The 24,617-nt window shown below is 38.8% G+C and overlaps 1 protein-coding gene across 1 annotated transcript in view; it reads left to right on the forward strand.

Annotated features, from left to right (window-relative positions):
• The first annotated feature begins 945 nt into the window (after window positions 1–945).
• The window catches only part of GYS2 (glycogen synthase 2), a 57,099-nt gene continuing 33,427 nt past the window's right edge, over window positions 946–24,617 (forward strand). The window contains exons 1-4 of the mRNA XM_066354704.1: window positions 946–1,417; window positions 13,155–13,336; window positions 16,501–16,692; window positions 18,675–18,857. Of these exons, the coding sequence (XP_066210801.1) occupies window positions 1,297–1,417; window positions 13,155–13,336; window positions 16,501–16,692; window positions 18,675–18,857 (678 nt within the window). The 5' untranslated portion in view covers window positions 946–1,296. The remainder of the gene's footprint in view (window positions 1,418–13,154; window positions 13,337–16,500; window positions 16,693–18,674; window positions 18,858–24,617) is intronic.

Genomic DNA, 24,617 nt, shown 5'->3' on the forward strand with positions numbered 1-24,617 from the left:
AGTCAAGAAGGACAACTGTACAAAAATGGCTAGTCCGAATAAAAGTATACTAGTAAGTAACAAATAGTAATAATAAATAATAAAGATAAAAATAGTACTGGTATCAACAAATAAATTATTTTATGAGAGTTCAGCTTGTAATTCTAATGTGAAGGATATTTTGTGTGAATTTAAATTCTACTGCCCAATGATAGTATGAAATATTGATTTTAAGCTAAATCTATAAAGTAAGATATTTCAAAATTAAGCATGCTTGTGAATGCCATTACTCCATTTAAGGACAATATAGAATGTGTCTCTGTGTGTGTAAATAAATTAGCACCTACATACTTACATACATACAAGCACATAAAAAAGTAAGTATATGGCATACACTGGCAAGCAGATTATGGTAATATTTCAGAACCTAACATATTTTGCATTTTCCTTATATTTGAATATTTTTATATCCATTAAATTTATTAATTTGAAAATGTTTGAGGTAAATGCACAAATAGGACTCAAATTAATTTTTATAATCTCATTAAAATGATCTTATAATCACTGATAAGCCAAAACTACTTTCTTTGTCTGTTCTACCCAAAACACACTTATATTTATACTTTTTCATAGGAAATTGTTTAAAGAAAAGTAATTGCATCAGATAAGAAAGCCAAAATCTATACTTATCTTCATAACAAAACTTGCAGATGTGCTATTGAATAAAATAACCAGGAACAATTTTTTTAATGCTCTGGAAATGAGAATCAAAAGAGAGAATGATACTTAGGAAATATAAAGTGATTAAAAGCATAGAAACGTATCCCCGTCAATTCTATATGTAATCTACACAAACTTTATAAGGGTAATTGCTAATCTTGGATCACTTTGGAAGTGATGAAATAAGCATTAGTGACAGTGTGAGTCTAGGAATTTGGTCAAAAGGACAAGGGCTAAAGGTCTGGACATGTATCATGATCAGCCTATGAGGGTGCCACTATTCAGAGGGGGTGTTTGTCTAAACCCCAGGCTGAGGATTTTCACTTGTGATACCTCACCAGTTTGGGTAAATTCTGATTGGAGATACTGTTCTCAGTGGACCCACCTAGAAAGACTGCAGAGAGAACCTGACAACTCCTCCTTCAACCGGGAGTTCTCTGGGAAGCACGTGAGCTTTCATTCTGTTGTGGTTTAGTTCTGTGAGAAGCTACCCAAGCCTGAGATCCACTAACCTTGAACCACCACATCTCTAAAGTGCACATCTCTACAGTTAAGGGAAAGAGTGATTCAAACAAGTGTCAGAGGACGGGAAGAAGAATGCTCCGAGGCCGATCCCTATCTGTGACGTCCCTGAGTGGGCTTCCCCAGTGGGAAGTTGAAGAACTTCCCGTGGAAGATTTACTGCTCTTTGAAGTTTCTTGGGAAGTAACCAATAAAGGTTTGTACTGGTTCTGAAGGTGGCTATTTGACAGATTGCTGAAGAATGTACATTAGGGAATGAATTAATGAAATGAATCGTCAGTGAGTAAGGAGGTATTCAAACTGAACATAAGTTTAGGTTACATTTAACCGTGTCTATTTCAACAGGCAATGAAAACTTACTTAGACTTGTGTATATGTGTTGAAGGGAAAGTTGAAAATACTAGTCTTTGCCAGAGAATATGCATTTAAATTAAAAGTTGAAATCCATGTTAAGGCAAAATAGAAATGAAAAGTTAATATTTGCTTTTTTGGTTTATGATTTTTTTCAACAAAAAGCACAATTTTGTATTTTATTTTAGGAAGAACTGTACCTGAGCAGAACCAGTTAGAAACTTGAACCCCATATACTGATAGCTGTTATATAAAATATTTAATAATGTTTCTGATAATTCAAGATTAGCTTGGAATTAAGTTATAACTTAGAATTAGCTCAGAAGGCATGATATTGAGCTCCTATTAAAAACAAAAGGTTTTTTTCAATAATATTTACATAGAAATTATAAAATAAGAAAAAAGTCAAGTTAACAAAATTTTAAAATTTTTGCAAAAGGTATAATCTCATTTGTGCTGGATTGGAGAAGACAAAGTAGAGCACTCAACCTAAAGTATTTTAATAAGAAAGGTATCTGTAGAATTATAGAGAGAAATTTCTTATGGATTGATATTCTCTAGTTTAAAAGTGTCAAGAATGTTGAGGGAATATTAGTAAGAAAAAGTAAGATTTGAAGGTTGAATTCATCCATGTCATGACGGACTTGTCCAAATGATTAGAGGGTAAAAGGCAGTAGTAATTGTGAAATTTAAAAGATGTGAAATGACAACATGAATACGATACACTACTTCCCTTTGGCTAATCAGAACCAGCAGAATCTCAAAAGTGGAGAAACTATATTTGGCATCTGTTCAGATATTCTCCTTATGCTAAATGTTCAAAGTTCTCATGTATACATTTTCATAAAACTCAAAAAATAAAAATGAAAAATCAAGTTTGAGGCTCTGGCTGGTTGGCTCAGCGGTAGAGCGTCGGCCTGGTGTGTGGAAGTCCTGGGTTTGATTCCCAGTTAGGGCACACAGGAGAAGTGACCATCTGCTTCTCCACTCCTCCCCCTCCCCTCTCTCTGGCTCTTCTCCTTCTGCAGTCATGTCTTGAATGGTTTGAGCAAGTTGGCCCCTGGCACTGAGGATGGCTCTATGGCCTTGCCTCAGGTGCTAAAATAGCTATAAGTTGCCGGCAACAGAGCAGCGATCCAGACAGGCAGAGCATTGCCAGGTAGAGGGCTTGCCAAGTGGGTTCCCATGGGGGCGCAAGGGGAAGCCTCTGTCTCTTTGCCTCCCACCTCTCACTTAAAAAAAAATTCAAGTCTGCCTATGCAGAAATACAGAGTGAGTATGAGGGAACAAAGCAGTCTTTCTCTGTGAAGTTTAGTGAGGAGAAAGCAAAGAGGACAGAAACCTTATTATGGAGAAGTGAAGTATTTTATGAATACCTGTGTCTAGTGTTCTTTTTATCCTGTCTTAAGGTTTTTAAATATGTCCACTATTCCTGAGCCATCTCCATTACACATAAATTTCAGGCTGTACCTTTAATGAAGTTTTGTTTAATAGAGTAAGCAGGAACTCAAGAATATAACTTGTTAGTGGAAAAATATTAGAGGACCTTATTAGCACCAGGAAACAGTTCAGAACATGTGTGTGGGAGTTGCAATACCTGAACAGAGAACCTTTTCTTCTTCCTTCTGTTCTGTTCATTTAGCAAAGCATAGTGGAACTATGCTTATCCTCTGGTGCTGGGCACACACTGATGAGGACTGTTATCTATGGATCTTGTATCCCAATGACATGCACACCGATGTCAAGGCCTAGGATGGTGCCTGGCACATCGAAAGTGCTCAAAGGGATTTTTGCTTTTAAATGAGGGAAAGAATATATAATATTTATTTTCAACCTCTATGCTGCCTTTGATACTTATTTTCTTTTATTTCCAATGCAAGTGAAAGGGAATTTTGTCATCTCAAAAGGAGACCCACAATGTGATATACTCATTATCTTTATTTTAATATCTATTAAAGTCTGAATTTTTTAGAGATGTTTATATGAATGAGAAATTATTGTATTCATCTCTGACAATACATTGACACCATAGTTTCTTTTTAAATTTTACTTGAACTGGCCCTGGCCGGTTGGCTCAGTGGTAGAGCGTCGGCCTGGCGTGCAGGAATCCGGGTTCAATTCCCGGCCAGGGCACACAGGAGAAGTGCCCATCTGCTTCTCCACCCCTCCCCCTCTCCTTCCTCTCTGTCTCTCTCTTCCCCTCCTGCAGCCAAGGCTCCATTGGAGCAAAGTTGGCCGGGCGCTGAGGATGGCTCTGTGGCCTCTGCCTCAGGAGCTAGAGTGGCTCTGGTTGCAACAGAGCGATGCCCCAGATGGGCAGAGCATTGCCCCCTGGTGGGCGTGCCGGGTGGGTCCTGGTCGGGCGCATGCGGAAATCTGTCTGCCTCCCTGTTTCTGGCTTCGGAAAAGTACAAAAATAAATAAATAAATAAATAAAATAAATTTTACTTGAACTTTTATTTCCTTCCAGTTCACCATGCTGTGAGGAACTTTAGAGGTCATGAATCTAATTCCTCTGTCTCATAAATGAAACAGACATCTGCAGGCACTAATGACCAAGTAAACTGCAGATTTGGGACTAGCAGTTAAGTCTCCTCTGAGTCCACTTCTCTTTATTATTATTACTATTATTATTATTATTATTAAGTGAGAGGTGGGAAGGCAAAGAGACAGACTCCTGCATGTACCCTGACTGGGATCCACCCAGCAAGCCCATTAGGGGCAACGCTTGCCCATCTGAGGCACTGCTCCATTGCTCAGAAACCAAGCTATTTTTAGTTCCTGAGGTGAGGCCTGGAACCATCATCAGAACCCAGGGCCAACTTGCTCAAACCATTCTACCCATGGCTTCAGGAGGGAAGAGAGAGAGAGAGAGAGGCAGAGTGGAGAAGCAGATGGGTGCTTCTCCTGTGTGTCCCAGCTGGGAATCGAACCCAGGACTTCCACACTCCGGGCCAACTGGCCAGAGCCAACTGCTCTTCTTAATTACCACACAAGAATAAAAATCAAGCCCTGGCCAGTTGGCTCAGTGGTAGATCGTCGGCCCAGCATATGGAAGTCCTGGGTTTGATTCCCGGTCAGGGCACACAGGAGAAGCACCCATCTGCTTCTCTACCCTCCCCCTCTTCTTTCTCTCTATCTCTCTCTTTCCCTCCTGCAGCCAAGGTTCCATTGGAGCAAGTTGGCCTGAGCGCTTAGGATGGCTCCATGGCCTCTGCCTCAGGTGCTAGAATGGCTCCAGTTGCAACAGAGCAACACCCCAGATTGGCAAAGCATCGCCCCCAGTGGGCATGCTGGGTGGATCCCTGTTAGGTGCATCCGGGAGTCTGTCTCTGCCTCCCTGTTTCTCACTTCAGAAAAATACAAAAAGAAAGAAAGAAAGAAAGAAAGAAAGAAAGAAAGAAAGAAAGAAAGAAAGAAAGAAAGAAAGAAAGAAAGAAAGAAAGAAAGAAAAAATATGAAAACATCCATTGCCTAAGGAAATTTCTTATAGATGAAAGAACACAGGACTTGCAGTCAGATTATAGATTACTGAGATTTTGTAAAAATATCCCATATACTATCTGAATATCAGTTTCTTCCTGAATGAAATATGCTTCAGCAATCTCACCATGTTTTGTGGTGGTAAGCAAGATATGTAATTATATCCAATAAACAAAAGATTTCTAAAAGACTGGGGGGGGGGACCCTTATTGCTAGAATTTTTCCAATGAACAATGAATATGTATAAAATCGAACAAATGAGAATGTCGGAGTTAAATTATTGAACACTAATTCTCAGACCTCAAAATAACCTTCTCCATTTGTTCATATTACCCTTAAAATTTATTGCTTCTATTCATCAATTTATTATTATAATCTACTTATTATTCAATAAAGGTTAATTAAGTGTCTATTACATGTCAGGCACTGGGAGATGATTGATGCCAAGTCTTCCAAAATTGGACTTGAAGAAAAACAGGCATTAAACATGCAATTAAAGTCATATGTGATGAGTAAGAATAAGTACCAGATGCTCTAAGACTATGTAATGTGTGTGGCAGGGGAGGGCTTCTAACTAGTTTGGAACAAACCTCTTAATATAATCATTTCTTCTGCATAGATTAGCATAAATCATTGTAGACTATGGATCAATGATTATGTTGAGGATATTTAGGATTACTAGAAAGAGTTAAATCAGCACTTTCACAAATAACAAATGCTAATACATGTGAACATTTCTATAATTTAGTCACTCTATGAATGTTTCTCTTCTAAAATCAACTAAAAACAATTTGTTTTAGCCTTAAGCCAGAGTATTAATGGACATAATACTTCTGCTTACTCCCTCCTTAAGTTAGTCCCCATAGCTCTAGGTCACATGGAATGAATGGTATATGGAAAAACTCAGAAAACTATAATAAAAAATAGCATGATAGGAATCGACTATAAATGCAAATTGATTATTCTGAGTCCAGTGTCCTAAAGGTGGGGACCTTGATAAAAGGAACTTCAAAGAGTTTACAAACTCTTTGAAAAAGAGTTTATAAAATTGTATCTGAAAATATGTATCCCTATGTGTAAGTGCTTCTTTTTGGAGAAGACTGACAGTTTTTGTCAGATATTCCAAAGGTCTCAATGATTAATGTGAGAACTGTTGCTCTAATGTCCTCTAAACCCCTGGGTTACTTTTTTCATCAACTCAGAAGTGCCTAGAACCAAAATTAAAAAGTTATTTTCTGTAAGTAGTGCCCTCCAAATGGATTTTTCTAGAGCAGAATAGAAAGGATTCCACCCTCCTCAAGATCTAAAGAAGTTTATAATTTTTTGTGTGCAACACTGCTCCTTTTCTCCCCCCGTCCCTCCCACCACCCCCTTTAAAGATCCATCAATATGTGGCTCCAATGGGCGCTTACAGTCCTGCTGCCTGCAGCCTGTGGGCTCTGGAGTCAAACTGAATTGGAATCCCAACCTCTTCATTACCTGTGTGATGGTGGACCCATCTCACAGCCTCTCTGCACCTCAGTTTTCCCAGCTAAAAGCAAAGATAATGATAACATCTACTTGTAATGATATTGTGAAAACTAAAAGAAATACCAATTGTGAATCACTCAGTCCCTAGCATTAAACACTTTGTAGGTGTTAGCTTACTATTTCTTTATAAAATTTACTCATGAAATGAGTGTGTTGGATTATTCACTATACTGGGTTTGACATTATAGTCAGTTTTTAAACACAAAAGCAGAAAGTGGAAAAAAGATGTGAAACAGGGTTACTACCCTCATGGGGACACAGCAGTTGGGGGTAGACATCCCTTTGCCCGGTTTGTATGTACAGAGGCCGCGTCAGTGGCATCTTAAGCTACACCACATGGAAAAATCATGCTTGGCACACACATATCTTTAAGAAAAGCCATAGTCCCCTGCTTCCTTTTTATCCTGATTGCCACGTCTGAGCCCATACTGTATAAAACGTGGGGCTGCCCCTGCGGTGTCATCAGGGTGGGGCATGCACATGGCCTTGCTCTAAGTGTCTCACCTTCCACTGCCTGAGATTGCAGCTGCTTTGATTTGAACCACAGACCCAACAAAGTGCTGGGCACACAGACATTTGTTGACCATCATTACCAATAATATTTACTTTCTATTCTACCAGCCCTGCTGCCTCAAAAATTAATGTTTTAACTGTGTAATGACTACTCCTGCTTCTGCAACTGTATCTTGAGACAGAAGGGTAAGATAATTAGCTATGCATACTGAATTAATATGACTTCCAAATTCTATAACTTTGAAACATTTTAAAAAATAGTGAAGATACTCCTAATTTATATGCATATATAAAATGCCTTATTTTGGCCATTGTCCATATTTCATGCTGCTTTGGAATCCCAGTTCTTTTTTTTTCTTTTTTCCCAGAGACATAGAGAGAGGGATAGATAGGAACAGAGAGGAACGGAGAGAGATGAGAGCATCAGACATCAGTTTTTTGTTGCGACACCTTAGTTGTTCATTGATTGCTTTCATCATATGTGCCTTGACCGCAGGCCTTCAGCAGACCAAGCAACCCCTTTTGCTCGAGCCCGCACTTTGGGTACAAGCTGGTGAACTTTTTACTGAAGCCAGATGAGCCCGCGCTTAAGCTGGTGACCTCGGGGTCTCGAACCTGGGTCCTCCGCATCCTAGTCCGACGCTCTATCCACTGCACCACTGCCTGGTCAGGCGGAATCCCAGTTCTAACAACATCAGCAGTGGTTTTAAATGAAAACTTGGGGCTGTAGCTACTTCAGTGTCATATATGCTGCAGAAGCTTGTCTTTTCTTTCTTATGAAAGTCCTGCTACTTTGCCCTGATACTAAAGATTGCTCCCATGTTGTTTTGGAAAAAAATATATAGATCAATAAAATACAAAGTACATGTTTGAAAGTAAAGGGTAAGTCCAAATTCAGTGACCTACACTGGGGTAAAATAATAATTCATTAAAAATATACATTGGTGAACCTCTGGTTTATACTTTACATTTGCAAATGTAAACGACCCTATGTCTATATCATCACACTTATCTATAACTGGCACGCAAAAGAGAAGTTTGTGATACAGAGTAAAAATCTAGCAAAGATATTTGGCATAAAAATATAGGAAAGAAAGAGAGAGGCTAAATTGGTGCTTGAGCATATGAAATGAAGCTAGAGTTTCTCTTCACAGAAAGACTGTACAGAGAGGTGTCTGCATGGAAAGAATTATCTACAATCAGGTCTCAGCTAATATGGGATGGACTATTATTTTTAAATTTTGCATTTTTATTCCTGATAGACTGAAAGAACATAGCCATAGTATTGATGAACAATGTAAGGCTCTTTGGGGACTATCGTTATCAAGACTGAAGTCCTCAAATCAGAAAAGAAAGTAGCAAATTGATTGACTATGTTTATCTTAACATTTCAATTCCAAAATCTAACAATTTTTTATTAATGAAGAATTTCTGTTCTCTTTTACATTCTTTAGCAAATAAAAATGTGTTTGCATTTACACAAGTGTGTTTAAATTTAAAACTCATAATCTAACAAACAAAGATGTTCTAAAATCTCTGGGCAAGATATATATGGCAAATAAAAGAGCTTTCAAGAATAGAAATGTGGCCCTGGCCGGTTGGCTCAGTGGTAGAGCATCAGCCTGGCATGCAGAAGTCCCGGGTTCGATTCCCGGCCAGGGCACATAGGAGAAGCGCCCATCTGCTTCTCCACCCCTCCCCCTCTCCTTCCTCTCTGTCTCTCTCTTCCCCTCCCGCAGCCAAGGCTCCATTGGAGCAAAGATGGCGCGAGGAGAGCTTCGCCCCCGGTGGGCGTGCCTGGTGGATCCCGGTCGGGCGCATGCGAGAGTCTGTCTGACTGTCTCTCCCCGTTTCCAGCTTCAGAAAAATACAGAAAAAAAAAAAAAAAAAAAGAATAGAAATGTGAATAGGGCATTTAATAAACATGTGCTATCAAAACTTGTTAACATATCCCCCCCCCAATAAGATGAAGATGAAGAAAATAAGTCAACAGAAGAGGAAAAATCTAAATAAAAAGTATATAAATATTTAAATGTTGCTAAAATGTGACTCATGTTTTAAAGAAAAGTTCTTTTTAGCTGCCTTTGCAAGCTATTTCTTTACATTTGTTTTTCCTCAACAAATAGTTTTGACAGTTTATAAAATTTTCTGGAATTGGGAGAAATACTTAGGGATACCTGATGTTGTCATCAATTTATGTAGACTCAGATTTGTTGTTGAGCCTGACCAGGAGGTGGCACAGTGGATGGAGCATTGGACTGGGATGCAAGAAGACCCAGGTTCGAAACCCCAAGGTTGCTGGTTTGAGCACAAGCTCATCAGGTTTGAGCAAAGGTTCACTGGCTTAAGTGTGGGATCATAGATATTACCTCATGGTCGCCGACTTGAGCCCAAGGGTCGCTGGCTTAAAGTCCAAGGTTGCTGACTTGAGCCCAGCGTCATTGGTGTGAGTAAGGAGTCACTTGCTCTGCTGTAGCCATCTGATCAAGGCACATATGAGAAAGCAATCAATGAACAACTAAAGAGATTAAGGAGACACAACGAAGAATTGATGCTTCTCATCTCTCTCCTTCTTATCTGTCCCTGTCTGTTCCTCTCTTTGTCTCTGTAAAAAAAAAAAAAAAAAAAAGATTTGTTGTTGAATGGTCAGGTGAATCAGGTCTGTTCTATTCCAGTCTGGAAGCCTCTGCCTACAGGATTTGCAGATCTTCTTCATGTGTTTCAAATTATCTTCATCATCTGCCATCTGAGCTGTGCTAGATAGTGTTCTTATTGTCAGACTCCACTCAAGTAACAGTTTTAAATTCCTTTAGGTACAGTCAGAAAGCCCTTTTTTAAAAAAGGAAAATTTTAAAGGCAATAAGTTTATGTAGGCTCATATAAAAATTACTTGCATGTAATATTTACATTTTGGGAGTTAAGTTAGCTCTTTCATTTTATGAATTAATGACTCCTGCCCTTGCTGGGTGGCTTGGTTGGCTAGAGTATCATGCCTAAACACAGAGGTTGCCGGTTCAATCCCCAGTTGGGGTCCATACAGGGAACAGACTGATGTTCCTGTCTCTCTCTCTCTCTCTACCTTTCTCTTTCTAAAATCAATAAAATAAACATTTGAGAAAATTTGAAAAAGAAGTATAAATTAATGAATCCTGTTAGTGTCATATATTAGTATCAACATTTGTCTTTTGTGTCTTACTTCTCAAAAGGTAATTTACCAAAAAGTATATTTTAGTGGCTCAGGCTTAAAGAAAAATTCACAGATGGAAATTCTACCTTTTGGCTATGGATTGTAACTATCAATCAGATTTATTACTTAAAGTCTCAGCTACCAAAATAAGACATTTAAGAGATGCAGTAGCTATCAGACCCTATATCCTGATGAATTGAAATACATTATAAAAAATGGTAATGAAAGGCCCTGGCCGGTTGGCTCAGTGGTAGAGCGTCAGCCTGGCGTGCGGAAGTCCTGGGTTCGATTCCCGGCCAGGGCACACAAGAGAGACACCCATCTGTTTCTCCTCCCTCCCCCTCTCCTTCCTCTCTCTCTCTCTCTCTTCCCCTCCTGCAGCCAAGGCTCCATTGGAGCAAAGTTGGCCGGGCGCTGAGGATGGCTCTGTGGCCTCTGCCTCAGGCGCTAGAGTGGCTCTGGTTGCAACAGAGCAATGCCCCAGATGGGCAGAGCATCGCCCCCTGGTGGGCATGCCGGGTGGATCCCAGTCGGGTGCATGTGGGAGTCTGTCTGACTGCCTCCCCATTTCCAGCTTCAGAAAAATACAAAAAAAAAATTGGTAATGAAAAATAAGAAGTTGTTTTGTTTTTGTTTTTTTGTCTATAAACCAAACAAATTGTTCTTGGAAATGGAGTTGAAGATTGGTGCCAGGATTTGTATTAGCTTTGGGATTTCACACAGAATTTCTGGATTCATCCCCTTGCCTATACCTCAGAGACAAAGTTTTGCTCAAGAAATTGATTCAGACTGTTTTCATACTGTCACACAAGATGACAGTTCAGAGCCAGCACAGGAATAGCCTGCTTATGTTTACTGAAGGTCTTCTCCTTGGCCTTCTCTGTTCTTCCTGCCTGGTTATTGCCCCTCAGACCTTCCTTTTTGAAGGCCTATCACTCTCCATTCAGGGTCCCATTCAGGGTCTTGGCTCTAACCCTTTCCTCTGACTCAAAATTCTTCCCCATGATATTCACCTGCCATAATTATTTCTTTATCCTTTTTAGTACTTAATCAAATACTATTTTTTAACTGAGGCTTAGTTTTTAATACTGTTGTTGTTACCTGTCCTTTTCTCCAAGCTAAGTATTATTTTACTGCCATTGGCCAGATGAGCTAATTGAACCTTAGGTTGTAGCAAGAAATGGCCCCCAAACGAAGGATAATAGACATCTAGACAACTTGATGGAGGAAGAAGACTTTATTAGTAGCCATGGGGCTGGTAGCACCAAAGCACGAGCTCCCCAAAGTTAGCTTTTCTGAATCTAATATACCTTCATAGCTTTAGTTTTCATGTGACAAGTACCTGATTTCTTTGAAGTCTTTGTCTGCAGACCTACATGACTTTTGTGTCTCTTAGAGGAGAGGGGGCAAGAGAGGAGGTTTGGACTGTCTGTCGTTTACTATTCACATATCCCATTTTTCTTGCTGGTGCTGCACGTTTTTTTCAGGGAACTGATAAAAGGCATTACAGTTGTGGTTTGTTACTTTTCAAACTTTCTCAGTCAGCCCTTTCTTCCTCAGTCCAAAACCCTGAGCTCATTGGCTTGAGCATAAGATCACAGACATTGTAGGCTCCCCTCTCCTGCATTCTTCTGGTTTCTCCTCTCTCAAGGTTAAATGAGTTAACTGGTTCAATTTAAGTTGATTAGATTTTTTTTTTTTTTTTTACAGGGACAGAGAGAGAGTCAGAGAGAGGCATAGATAGAGACAGACAGACAGGATCAGAGAGAGATGAGAAGCATCAATCATCAGTTTTTTGTTGCAACACCTTAGTTGTTCATTGATTGCTTTCTCATATGTGCCTTGACCATGTTTCAGCATACCGAGTAACCCCTTGCTCAAGCCAGCGACTTTGGGTCCAAGCTGGTGAGCTTTTTAATTTTTTTTAATTTTTTTTTAATTTTTATTTTTTTGCTCAAGCCAGATGAGCTTGCGCTCAAGCTGGCGACCTTGAGGTCTGGAACCTGGGTCCTCCACGTCCCAGTCCGACGCTCTATTCACTGCACCACCACCTGGTCAGGCAAGTTGATTATAATTTTTCAACATTATAATACTTCAATAAACACCCTTGTCCACATATCCTTTGGCATTCTTTTGGTTTTTCTCCAGGACAATTTTCTATATGTGGACATGCTGGATCCAAGGGTATATATATTTTTCAATAGTTTACATATTTTTTGGCTTTGTGCTTTAACATTGGTGGCCACAATGCAGAGGGGGGAAAATGAACTGCTGTATAAAAATTTGTATTTGTGTCATTGGGTTTGATTTGAGAGTTGGGCCAAGCATTTCCCCTCAAAATCTATCAGTTCTTTCTTCTTGACAAAAGCTTCTTTACTTGGTACCTTAGATGGGAAGTGGCTCTTCAGCTTGGGAGACTTGCTCATAAATTCAACAGTGGTTGTTACTTGGACATACATTAGTCCCTTCTTGGACCACTATAGGAGAAGGAGTGGGAGGTGACTATTGCTGCTGAGGACATGTGTTCTGACGATGGCTATTTGTCCCAACTGTGACACTTTAGTATGGATAGATCATTAAGCCAAGTACTGTTTTATTCCAATTGTCTCTTCAAATTTCTTTGAAATGTTTGTAATTGTTCTGCTGTTCTTTGGCCTATACCCAGAAGAAGCTTTAAAGTATGCATGAATTGAACTAATAGTGACTATTTGTTAGTGTCTTTTAAAATCTTTCATTTAGAAAGTTAAATAGATCCTTGTGCTAGATAGATCCTGAATACTTACTCAAAAATTAGAACTCATTTCTATGTCTTTATCACTTAAAATGAATTACCAACCTGAATGATAATGAAACCTTTTCTTTTCAACAGTTGGTGGCATCTACACTGTGATTCAGACAAAGTCCAGAATAACAGCAGATGAATGGGGAGACAATTATTTTATGATTGGTCCATATTTTGAGCAAAATATGAAGACTCAAGTGGAACAGTGTGAACCTGCAAATGATGTTATTAGAAAAGCGATGGACACAATGAATAAACATGGCTGCCAGGTAAAGGGTACTGACGGACACTTCACTTGACAAGCCTTAATAAACCGTCATGGGAAAGTAGACACAATTTACACTGACTTACAAGAGAAGACCATCTACTTGGGGAAAAGCAGCTGGTTTGTGAGAAAAATGATGAACTTGATTTTAAATAGTCACATTTTTTAGAAACCTTGTGAAGACCATAAGGAAATGTCTAGTGGTATAATAGGTTTAGAGCTCAGCAGAAGATATAAAGTAAAGATATTGTTGGAAAAGTCATTTGTGTCTAAATTGTAGTTGATATAATTGGTGTTGATAACATTATTCAGTGGGAGTTTATAGACTAGGAGTTCTAAGCCAAACTTGGGGAATGTCAACAAGTTAGAATATCTATATTAAAAGAAGTCAAAGATTGGCCTTGGCCAAGCAAAGCATTGGTTAGAGCATTGTCCCGATACTCCAAGGTTGCAGTTTTGATCTCTAGTCAGAGCACATACAAGAATCAACAAATGAATGCATACATAAGTGGAACAAAAAATTGATGTTTTTCTCTCTCTCATCAATAAATAAAGAAAAAATTTTAAAAGTCCTTCAGTAAAAAAAAAAAGAAGTCAGAGATTGCAAAAGTAGAAGCTTAGCTAGTAATATAAGTCCAAAGATGTCCAAATCCTAATGCTCAGAACCTATGAAAATGTTACCATATGTAGCAAAATTGATTTTGTAGATGTGATTATGTTAAGGATCTTGAGATGGGGAAATTACTCTGATAATAAGGGAAGGCCCAATCTAATCACAAGGGTCCTTATAAGAAGGAGGCAGTAGAATCAGAATCAGAGAGAAAATGTGACAATGGAAGCAGAGGTTGGCATAATGAGCTTTGAAGATGGAGGAAGGGGCCATGAGCCAAGGTATGAAGGTAGCCTCTAGAAACTATAAAAGGCCATAAATAGATTCTCTAGAGACTACGGATGGAATGAAACTCTGCCAACATATTGTTTTAATCCATAAGACCAACTTCCTGTTATAACTTCCAAACCTATAAAATAATTATTTGTGTTGTTTTAAGCCACTAGGTTTCTGATAATTTGTTGCCATCGCTACAAGAACAGTGAATTCAAGACAAGGGAGAAGAAGAGTTCCAAGTATGGTGGGACTAAGTCAACAAAGAATTGAACGAGCCTTTAGCAATATTTTGGTTTGACAATATTAAGGTCATTTGTGGTAACCTTGTTTCAGTAGTGGGATTCAGCCAGTTTACACCAGTTTGGCAGAACCAATACCTAATATTTTGTTGAGTTTGGCAAACAGTTGTTACCTGTAATCAGGGTTCTCGCTAAGGTGGGCGCCCAATGTGGAAACCACAAATTTATATTCTTTATGCTTTTTTAACATTCATCTGCACAACAGTGCAATCTAAGTGCCCATAGTACTGTTCATTCAGTCTGTAGCTGAAAAATATTTGATGGAACTATGCTTGTAATATTTATTAATTCATCTCATAAAACTCTAAACCTTTGATGAAATACCACATTTTAATACCCTTGTGTATGTTACTTCAGTAAACAAATATATAATGTAAAGGAGAAAGTGCCAAACAACCAGGGGTTATAAGCTATCACTGAAAATATCTGAAATAACAGTTTTATTGTTTTTTGTCAGGTATTATTTAATATTTTTCCATTAATATTTTAAAATTCTTTCTTATAAAATAATCTAGTTTTTTATACTTCTTTTATTGTTCTTATTTAAGTGTTCAATGCATGAAATAAATAAACTACCTTTGGTACATCGTTTTTAATACTTAAAATGGTCATTAGGGCAGAGAATCGGTTGTTAAATTATTTGAATCCCACCACTGCCTTGTTAAATACAGCTTCAAAGGAAGGGAAGACTAAATCAGATTCCAGTGGGTTGAAGAATGAATGAGTGGTGATAAAAAAGTATAAAAGTTGTGATTATGAGAGAATTAATACTTTATTAAATGTAAGTGAGACCTGGCTATAATTCTATGCCAAAAAGAATATCTAGCAGATAGGGAGAGATTGAAAGTTCAGAAGAAATGGATGATTGAAGTAAGTAAGGCCACTGGGAATGGGAGCGGGAACAAGATCCAAAGCACTTGTAAGAGTATCGTTCTTCTCCCCTTTCACTTAAACAAGAAATCAAGGATGAATGTACAGGGATAAGTTGATGAAGAGCTCAGTATGGTCTCACTCAACGTTTTGATGATCATACTGAAGTTAAAGTTAAAGGTCATCTTACAAAAATTAGGAGGCAAGTGCTAAAATAAGAGAATTTGAAGGAAAAAATTCTGTAAAAGTGTTCAAGGAATAAATAGAACTTCTGGACATCTTTGATGTATAGTCATGACTTTTTAGTGTCTCAAATCTACATGACTGTGACTTTCTCCAGCAACCATCAGCAGCCTGAGTTAAAGTACGGGAAGTTGAACAGACGGAGATTCAGTGTTGTTAAATTTCAGCATTTGTGCAATGGGGCAGGTTGGCAAAAAGTCTTGGGGGTAATTTTGCAACAGACTGAAGTAATTAATAGTTGAATTGATGGACAGTCAGTTTGAAGACTGTAATAGAATTAGACTTTGACCTGCTAGATTAATGAGGTAATATATCTTAGACAATAGGTATATCTAATTAAGATTTTTGGCAGTAACCAGATTAAAAAATACTTTGAGTAACATATTTTTTATAGGAAAAATAAGAAAAATTATAAATATTTGTAAACAGAAAAAAAACTTTCTCTAGCAGGAACTATTTTAAGTCCCATGGCATAAAAAATCATAAGTGACAGTAGAAATTATATCCAATTGCAAGTTCTTACAGATACAGAGCAGTTCACCTTACGACTCTATCATGAAAACATAGACTATAATATTAATCCTAAAACTATGATCTCAAGTTCACAGAAGTGATGATATGATAGATACTTGGTTTCTGAATGACAAAATTAAATGAAAAGCAAAGACTGGGGGATTTTAGATGAATGGAGGCAAGCTCATTCAATCCTTAGGCTCATATACCAAATGTTTTCTGGTATCACTACAGTTTTCCATACAGCATATGTAATCTGCTACTGAGTTCTAAATAACACACTTTCTAAGCACAGATACATCTCCTCCTTTTCATTGTTGAGCATTACCTCAAGGCATTGTGTTCTTTATACGGCAGGTACATTTTGGAAGATGGCTCATAGAAGGCAATCCTTACGTGGTGCTCTTTGACATAGGGTATTCGGCTTGGAACTTGGACAGGTGGAAAGGTGACCTCTGGGAAGCATGCAGTGTTGGCATCCCTAATCACGACCGAGAAGCCAACGATATGTTGATATTTGGATCTTTAACTGCCTGGTTCTTAAAAGAGGTACAGTTTTCTGTATGGTCATGCAACAGAGGAGCAGCACAATTGTGTTCTGTGCTCAGCATTGCCCAGCAATGATCCCATGACCTCTAGATTCAGTGAATTTTGAAATGATGCCATTGTTAATTGTCTTAGTACATTTCCGAGAAAATATTCAGCATTCCTCAAACAAAATACTAACCTGTGAAACGGAGTGATACTAATGTTTATTAATATTTACTTTGTGTCTGGTTTAAATAGAATTATGTGTAAAAAATAAAATTATATTATCTGCTACATAGATCACACTCAAAATATATGCTAGAAAAAATAGTATGCATCATGTACTATATATATATATGAATAAATCAAGGGAATAGAAAATAGCTTGAAATATTTGGTTTTGCTTATGCATGAGTACTTGTGTAACTGCAGTGACTTTTAGATGTTTTCATTAGCTAAAGGCTAAAGTGATCCCAGCAGGTGTTAAGAAATTCATAACAGTGAAATATCCTATAAAATAAAATAATAATAATAATAATAATAATAATAATAATAATAATAACATTAGAAACTAGTCCTTTTTAAATGAGCCAAACCTGTACACTCAAGTCCTCAAAGCACAGCAGTAGTATTTCTCCACATTCTTTGCATTATCTCAAGATGATGATGCTTAACCTAAAAAATCAGATGGAGAGAGAAGAGCCTCCCTAGCAAAGTGGGAGTGTATTCTATGGACAAATCAGAGAACTATTTGTTGGGAGTGTGTTTAAGTGTGTTTCATTTGGCCTGTCTTTCTTCCCTGTACAGTCGTATTCTAATAGCCATCAAGGGCTGTCTCAAAGTAAAGAAGAAGGTGGAGAAGCAGTCCTATTGCTTTGTGTTAGTGACAGAATAGGAGAAGAAGGGTGAGGGTGCTGACAGGTCTGGCCCAATGACAAATATGAACTCTTGTTTTAGTTTCCATTAGTGACATCAACTCTTTCTCTGCAAACTGTCTCCCTGACCCACTGCACCCGGGGCTGAAGTCAGCCTGCAAGTGTGTGCAAGCACACATGTGTGTGTCTGCTGTCATCCTTTTTGTTAAAGAGAACAGAGGGAAAAGAAACAAAAAGTGAGAGCCCTAACTTCCTCTACAGTAAAGCATTTCCAGAAATAGAGATGTTGTCATTGGTTAAAAGTGTAAACAGAGACACTGAAGCAATCCTAAGGCTTTTCTGGGCAACTCCTGTTTCTACTATCACCTGTCTTGCTGGGCCATTGATCTGTGCAGTTGTTAGGGGCTGTGAAGAACCTTGCAAAGAGCAGATACCTTAAAATACAAAGGTTTTAGCCTAAGTCAGTGGTTCTCAAAGAATATTTCCCTGCACTGTCAGTAGCAGCATCCCTTGCAAACTTGTAAGAAATGCAAAGTCCTGCCCCAAGCCCAGATTCATTGAATTAAATTACCTGGAAATGGGCCCCCATGTTAGTGTTTAACAAGCCTTCCAGATGACCTCATGTATGCTAAGTGTGAGAAACGCTGGGCTTTATGAACGTGCACTGAATTCTATAAAACAGTGGTTCCCAACCCCCAGGCCGTGGACAGGTACCAGTCCATGGGCCATTTGGTACCGGTCCACAGAGAAAGAATAAATAACTTACATTATTTACGTTGTATTTATATTTAAGTCTGAACGATGTTTTATTTTTAAAAAATGACCAGATTCCCTCTGTTACATCCATCTAAGACTCACTCTTGATGCTTGTCTCGATCACGTGTTACATTTATCTGTCCCACCCTTAAGGCCAGTCCGTGAAAATATTTTCTGACATTAAACCGGTCTGTGGCCCAAAAAAGGTTGGAGACCACTGCTATAAAACACACTTGCTCAATCTGCATGCTTCACATTTAGATCCCTTTAAATTGTGCTAAAATTTACAGGCACAATAATTTTACTTAGGCTGTGGGTCATGAGCAAGATCAAGCTTCAACAACTTTTCTAAATGCTTCTTTTTTGATGTAGGTGACAGACCATGCCGAAGGTAAACACGTAATTGCCCAATTTCACGAATGGCAGGCTGGGACTGGACTGATTCTTTCTCGAGCTCGGAAACTTCCTATTGCTACTATTTTTACCACTCACGCCACACAGCTTGGGAGGTATCTCTGTGCAGCAAACATTGATTTCTACAACCATCTAGATAAGGTAAATAGTCCTACCTCCTTCCTTCTCACCATCTTTTTTTCTGATGCCTGAAGCTAAAAGATGAGAGGTATTGATCTTGACATTTCATCTGCCAGCCAGATGGCAGAAATGCCCTTTTAACTAATCAATATCCATGACAAAGCCGCCCCAGTGTGACAGAGAGCTCATAGAGTGTAACTTTGTTCAGAATGCAGTAGAGTGTAGCAGTGAGGGGTGAGATTTTTCTGCTTTGGAGCAATAGATCCCAGACCCAAAGGGACATGGTGAGAGTAAGACTATATAGACACAAGGTAGGGCTCCTGTTTACCCTGGAGCTTGGGAAATGCTGGGAGGATCCTGGATTTGCACACAGCTCAGAGTGGCAGGTAGAGAACCACAATTCTAGACCTAGAGCTTGCACCATGAGCCTCACTTCCTCTACCCTCCAAGTGAACAAACGGTCAGATTTCTCCTGTCACTCTGCAAAGCATAGGTGGATTTTTTTGTTGGGATCAAATGAGAAAGAAGTTATTAAAAACAGGGATGTGGGCCCTGGCCGGTTGGCTCAGCGGTAGAGCGTCGGCCTGGCGTGCAGGGGACCCAGGTTCGATTCCCAGCCAGGGCACATAGGAGAAGCGCCCATTTGCTTCTCCACCCCCCCTCCTTCCTCTCTGTCTCTCTCCTCCCCTCCCGCAGCCGAGGCTCCATTGGAGCAAAGATGGCCCGGGCGCTGGGGATGGCTCCTTGGCCTCTGCCCCAGGCGCTAGGGTGGCTCTGGTCTCGGCAGAGCGACGCCCCGGAGGGGCAGAGCATCGCCCCCTGGTGGGCATGCCAGGTGGATCCCTGTCGGGCGCATGTGGGAGTCTGTCTTCTGACTGTCTCTCCCCGTTTCCAGCTTCAGAAAAATACAAAAAAAAACCAAACAAACAAACAAAAAACACCAAGGATGTGGGTCCTAGGTGACCAAACAGTTATATCTGCTCACTAGAGAAGATGACCTGACTCTGTGACCCAAAGTCATTCAGTTTTGACTTCTTTCTTCTATTGTATTTTCCATCAGTGAAATCAGATTAAAGTATACATAATATGTCAGTAATATCAACAAAGCATGTGCATACCATAAGTCAGTTTTGCAAATTTGGTATCTATATTGCCAATCAAATCAATTTAACATTTTAGGGTTCTGTTTCACTATCAGGAAAATTAGAAAGTTTGCAAGTTGGTTGCTAAAGACTTCCAGTTTTAAAAAGTGCTAGGATTTTATGACACAGAATGTGTGTGTGTGTGTGTGTGTAATATATAAATAATTCTTAGGTAATAATTGTGAAAAGTTAAACTACTGACTCAAAGACACTTTGACACTGAAGGCAGGAAAGTTTTTTTTTTCTGACAAAACTTTAACATTTGCAAAGCAATGAATGGTCCTATTGAGAGTTGACCTATGAAAAGGTCAGCCTATCCTAAAGGTCAATTGGAAACATAAGATGTACCTTTAAAATAAAGTCACCAAGGGATTCAGATAGTCAGGAGATCAGGGAAATTTCCTAATGGCATATGATATTGGTGGACTAATGAGGGCAAACCAGTGATCTGTGCTATGCTCAGGAACCATATTACCTGAAGAGCAGACTTTGGTTTTTGTGACAGAAAATATTGGTGAAGCATATCAAATATTTTACTGCAGAATACTTAAGAGCATTATATAATAATTAGTAAAAACAACTAATAATATACATCAGCCTTTTTAAAGAAACAAATGCACGGTAATATATAGTTATATATCACAACTTTATCCTCTTCATAAAGGTCAGAATTTATATCATATTGTCTTCAGATAGGATAATACATGCCCGCAGCTTAAAGCTCCTCACTGTTTGAAGTACAGAAGCTTAGTCAGACCCCAGCTCATTGTTCTAGTAAAATGTCCTGCCCGACAGAGTGACTAGTAAATAACAAGTAGCAAAGAACTAGATTTTGAGTTAAACTCATAATCATTTTTTACAGAAAATAAAACCCTACAATCATTTTCCATAGTAGACCCTCTCCTTATTTATGTTCTCACTGAGTTTAGAATTTGGTGATGTATAAAAATACCAAGTTTTGTATATAAAAATTTTTTTAAGGTTCAACATAAGAAATGAGTCATGATTTTGTCTTTGAGTCAGGACCCAAGATCTGTCCCAGTAAATTCTGGTGCTGGCAAATAAACATGGAGTGAGGGGTAAGGAAATGAGAATAAAAATAGAAGTTTCAATTTCTAGGAAAGCAAAAAGCAAAAGCTATTTTACTCAAAAAGTAAATGCTAACTGAGAACCTTTTTTTTGTTACTAGTCAATTTACAAAGACCTTGAAGTTGGTTTAAGTTTTTAGTTAAATTAATGAACTAATATATAGCATTTCAACCATTTTTAGCCAGCATTTGAATTTCTGAGACTCTCCAAAATGGTTGGATTTTGGCTTCTCCTTTCTTGACAGTGTTAGAGTTGCAATTAAGCAAGACTTGTGGAGACAAAAAAAACCTCAGCAAGGCAACTTTAATAACTTCTGCAGAAGGGTGTGCTGCTGCTAGTGAAAGCCAGCCAGCAAGCACGTTGGCAGGGGAGTGGGTCCTGTTTTTATCCCTAATGCAGACCCTAGGCTGAGTCTTGTCCCATTGGCTGGAATGTTGACTGTGCAATCTTACTTTTTCCCGACTGGCTAGTTTAAGTGGCTGCACAAAATGGGGACGAGAGAGGTGGGGGTAGCCTGAAACTGGATGAGGGGGCTGGGGAATAGTTGAAGAAAAGCACATGAGGTAAAATAAGCAGTTTTTCCTTCAACAGCAACAAAATTTCCTTAATGGAAATATGAGGACAGTGCTGTTTGGGATTTTAAAATGGCGAAGGAAGTCATAGACAATTGTTTAATGAATTTTAACTCTTTCCTCTGACCAGGTTTTGAACTAGTCAACTTCATTTACAGGATGATCTTCTGCTATTGCTGGACTGGTTTTTAATGGTTAATATACACTTAACCTCATTCTTTGTTCTTTTATATACATTATCCAGAATTCAAGTAAAAGCTATGAAGTACAGGAAAAAACAGGGAAGTTCCACTGTCAAAAGAATCAGGCCCAGATATGTTGTAGATGTTGTAATTATCAGATGGAGATTTTAACATACTATCGTGAACCCAGGAAAAGTAGATATGTATAACCAGAATGGGTTGCTGTAAAGCCACAGGTGTGGCTAGGCATCCCACAGGCCTAAAAGATAAGGGATGTCATGGGACCAAGAAAAGGCAGAAGCATGCACAATGTCTGTCTTCACCAAGACCTGCGTCTTTGGCCCTGGCCAGTTGGCTCAGCGGTAGAGCGTCGGCCTGGCGTGCGGGGGACCCGGGTTCGATTCCCGGCCAGGGCACATAGGAGAAGTGCCCATTTGCTTCTCCACCCCCCCCCTTCCCCTCCCGCAGCCAAGGCTCCATTGGAGCACATTGGAGCAAAGATGGCCCGGGCGCTGGGGATGGCTCCTTGGCCTCTGCCCCAGGTGCTACAGTGGCTCTGGTCGTGGCAGAGCGACGCCCCAGAGGGGCAGAGCATCGCCCCCTGGTGGGCAGAGCGTCGCCCCTGGTGGGCATGCCGGGTGGATCCCGGTCGGGTGCATGCGGGAGTCCGTCTGACTGTCTTTCCCCGTTTCCAGCTTCAGAAAAATACAAAAAAAAAAAAAAAAAAGACCTGCGTCTTTGCCTGCTTGGTTTACTCACTTAGAGAATATATCTTCCTATCTCTACATGTTTAAACATTAAATGCTATTCCACATATAAAATCATATTATTCTCAGCAACAACAATAAATAATAACAATAGCTGAAGTTATTGAGCACTTTCTATGTGTGAGGCACTTTTGTAAATACTGCTCACAAAAATTAGGGAATCAAGGAACATGCAGATACTCTAATACTTTTAGCCTTTTGTATAGTGCATCTCATTTGCATAATCAAACAATGTTTTTTGCCTTGTCATTTACTTTTCTGATGTTCTTGTTTAATAAAAAAAATCAAATGCTTCTTCTTATCGCTTCATATTCATTTTGAAATATCCCCTAATTTTTGTGAGCTGTATATTTGACGTTACCTCATTTGTTCTTTACAGAAACTCAGTGAGACAGAAAACATTTCATACTTGCCAGAGCTATTTTTCTTAAACATAGACTGTGTCTTCACCATATCTCTGAACAAACCCATTCAGTCTTTCCACTGTGTACAGGACAAAGGCTAAATTCCTAGTTTTGTCTTCAGGGAATTCTGGAATCTGGCCCTATTATATCCCATCAAGATGTTGCCCTACTATGTCTCCTACATTCTACTCCCAATGCCACCAGACATTTTGCTATGTTCTGCACACACCAGATAACTTTATAAACTTGTTCTTTAAGGAAGCTAAATTTTCAACCTAAAACAAACTTACCCCAAATTAGACTTTCATATCCCAGTCCAAATACTATTTTATTCATCCAAACAACTTGGAGATATAAAGATAAAAAGCTCATGATTTTACCCTTGAAAATCTTACATTCTAGAAGTGATATTGACAACATGAACACATATAATATGAGATATTTTTCCCTATCTTGCTCTGTTCTTATTATACCTTACTGAGGCACTTATTCATTGCTGCCTAATTTTTACCTTTTTCTCACTAATTTATAAGCTCTTTAATGGGGAAAAAAACCCCACATAAATTACTTAACAAATATTGGTCAAATGAAGGATTTTGTTGAATAAATGAGACCAGTCATATAAAGCTTTTAAGAAAAACTTCTGCTGATCCAAGAATACCATATAGAGCCCCGATTCAAACATTTTCAGAGAGATGTTTGCAAATATTACAGTAAAAAAAAAAAATTCTAAGAATGTCCTTGTTCTAATCTTCAGAATCATCTAACAAATCCTTTTAAAATATTTTCCTCTATATGGTACAGTAATTATTGGGTCTAACTTGTTGACTGAGTTAGAGTTTAGATGATACAAAAGCAGGTGAGAGTATAAGCTTGGAACCAGACTAATTAGGATCAACTTAGGGCTCTGCTAAGATGAAGATGCTTAATAGGAATGTGATTTTGAGCAAGTTCTTTAACTTTTAAAAGTTTCAATTCCCTCTCTATAAAATGAAGACAAAATATGTGTCTCAGTGGTATATGAGGATGAAATATGATATCCTGCTTAGAAAAGTACATGATGCATAGCATTGAAAAGCTTCTAATATGAAAGGCTCATTGCTGAGTGCTAAAAACTATATAGCTTTTTCTCTTAGACTCTGATACTTTCATATGCACCTTGACTAGACATAACATTCAATATCTAAGCCAAATGACAAGCGCCATGACTATTGCCAACTATTTAATTGTGTGTGTGTGTGTGGGGGGGGTTGGCTTATTGTGTGCATGTGGTTTTTTGTAAGTTAAGATACCTAAAATAACAAGTGATTGAACAATCCAACACACTATCTATATAGTTAAAATAACAGTACACTATTTCTCTCTCTTTTGCGAGAAAGAGGAAGAGAAAGAGATGAGAAGCATCAATACTTCATTGTGGCACCTTAGTTGTTCATTGATTGCTTTCTCATATGTGCCTTGATCAGGGTCTCTAATGAAGTCAGAGACCCCTTGCTCAAGCCAGCGACCTTGTGCTTCAAGCCAGTGACCTCTGGGCTCAAGCCAATGACCATGGGGTCAGGTTTATGATCCCCTGCTCAAGCTAATAACTGGAGTTTCAAATCTGGGTTCTCAGCATCCCATGC

This window comes from Saccopteryx leptura, chromosome 1 (genome assembly GCF_036850995.1).
Source record: "Saccopteryx leptura isolate mSacLep1 chromosome 1, mSacLep1_pri_phased_curated, whole genome shotgun sequence".
In the NCBI taxonomy this organism is placed as follows: Eukaryota; Metazoa; Chordata; class Mammalia; order Chiroptera; family Emballonuridae; genus Saccopteryx; species Saccopteryx leptura.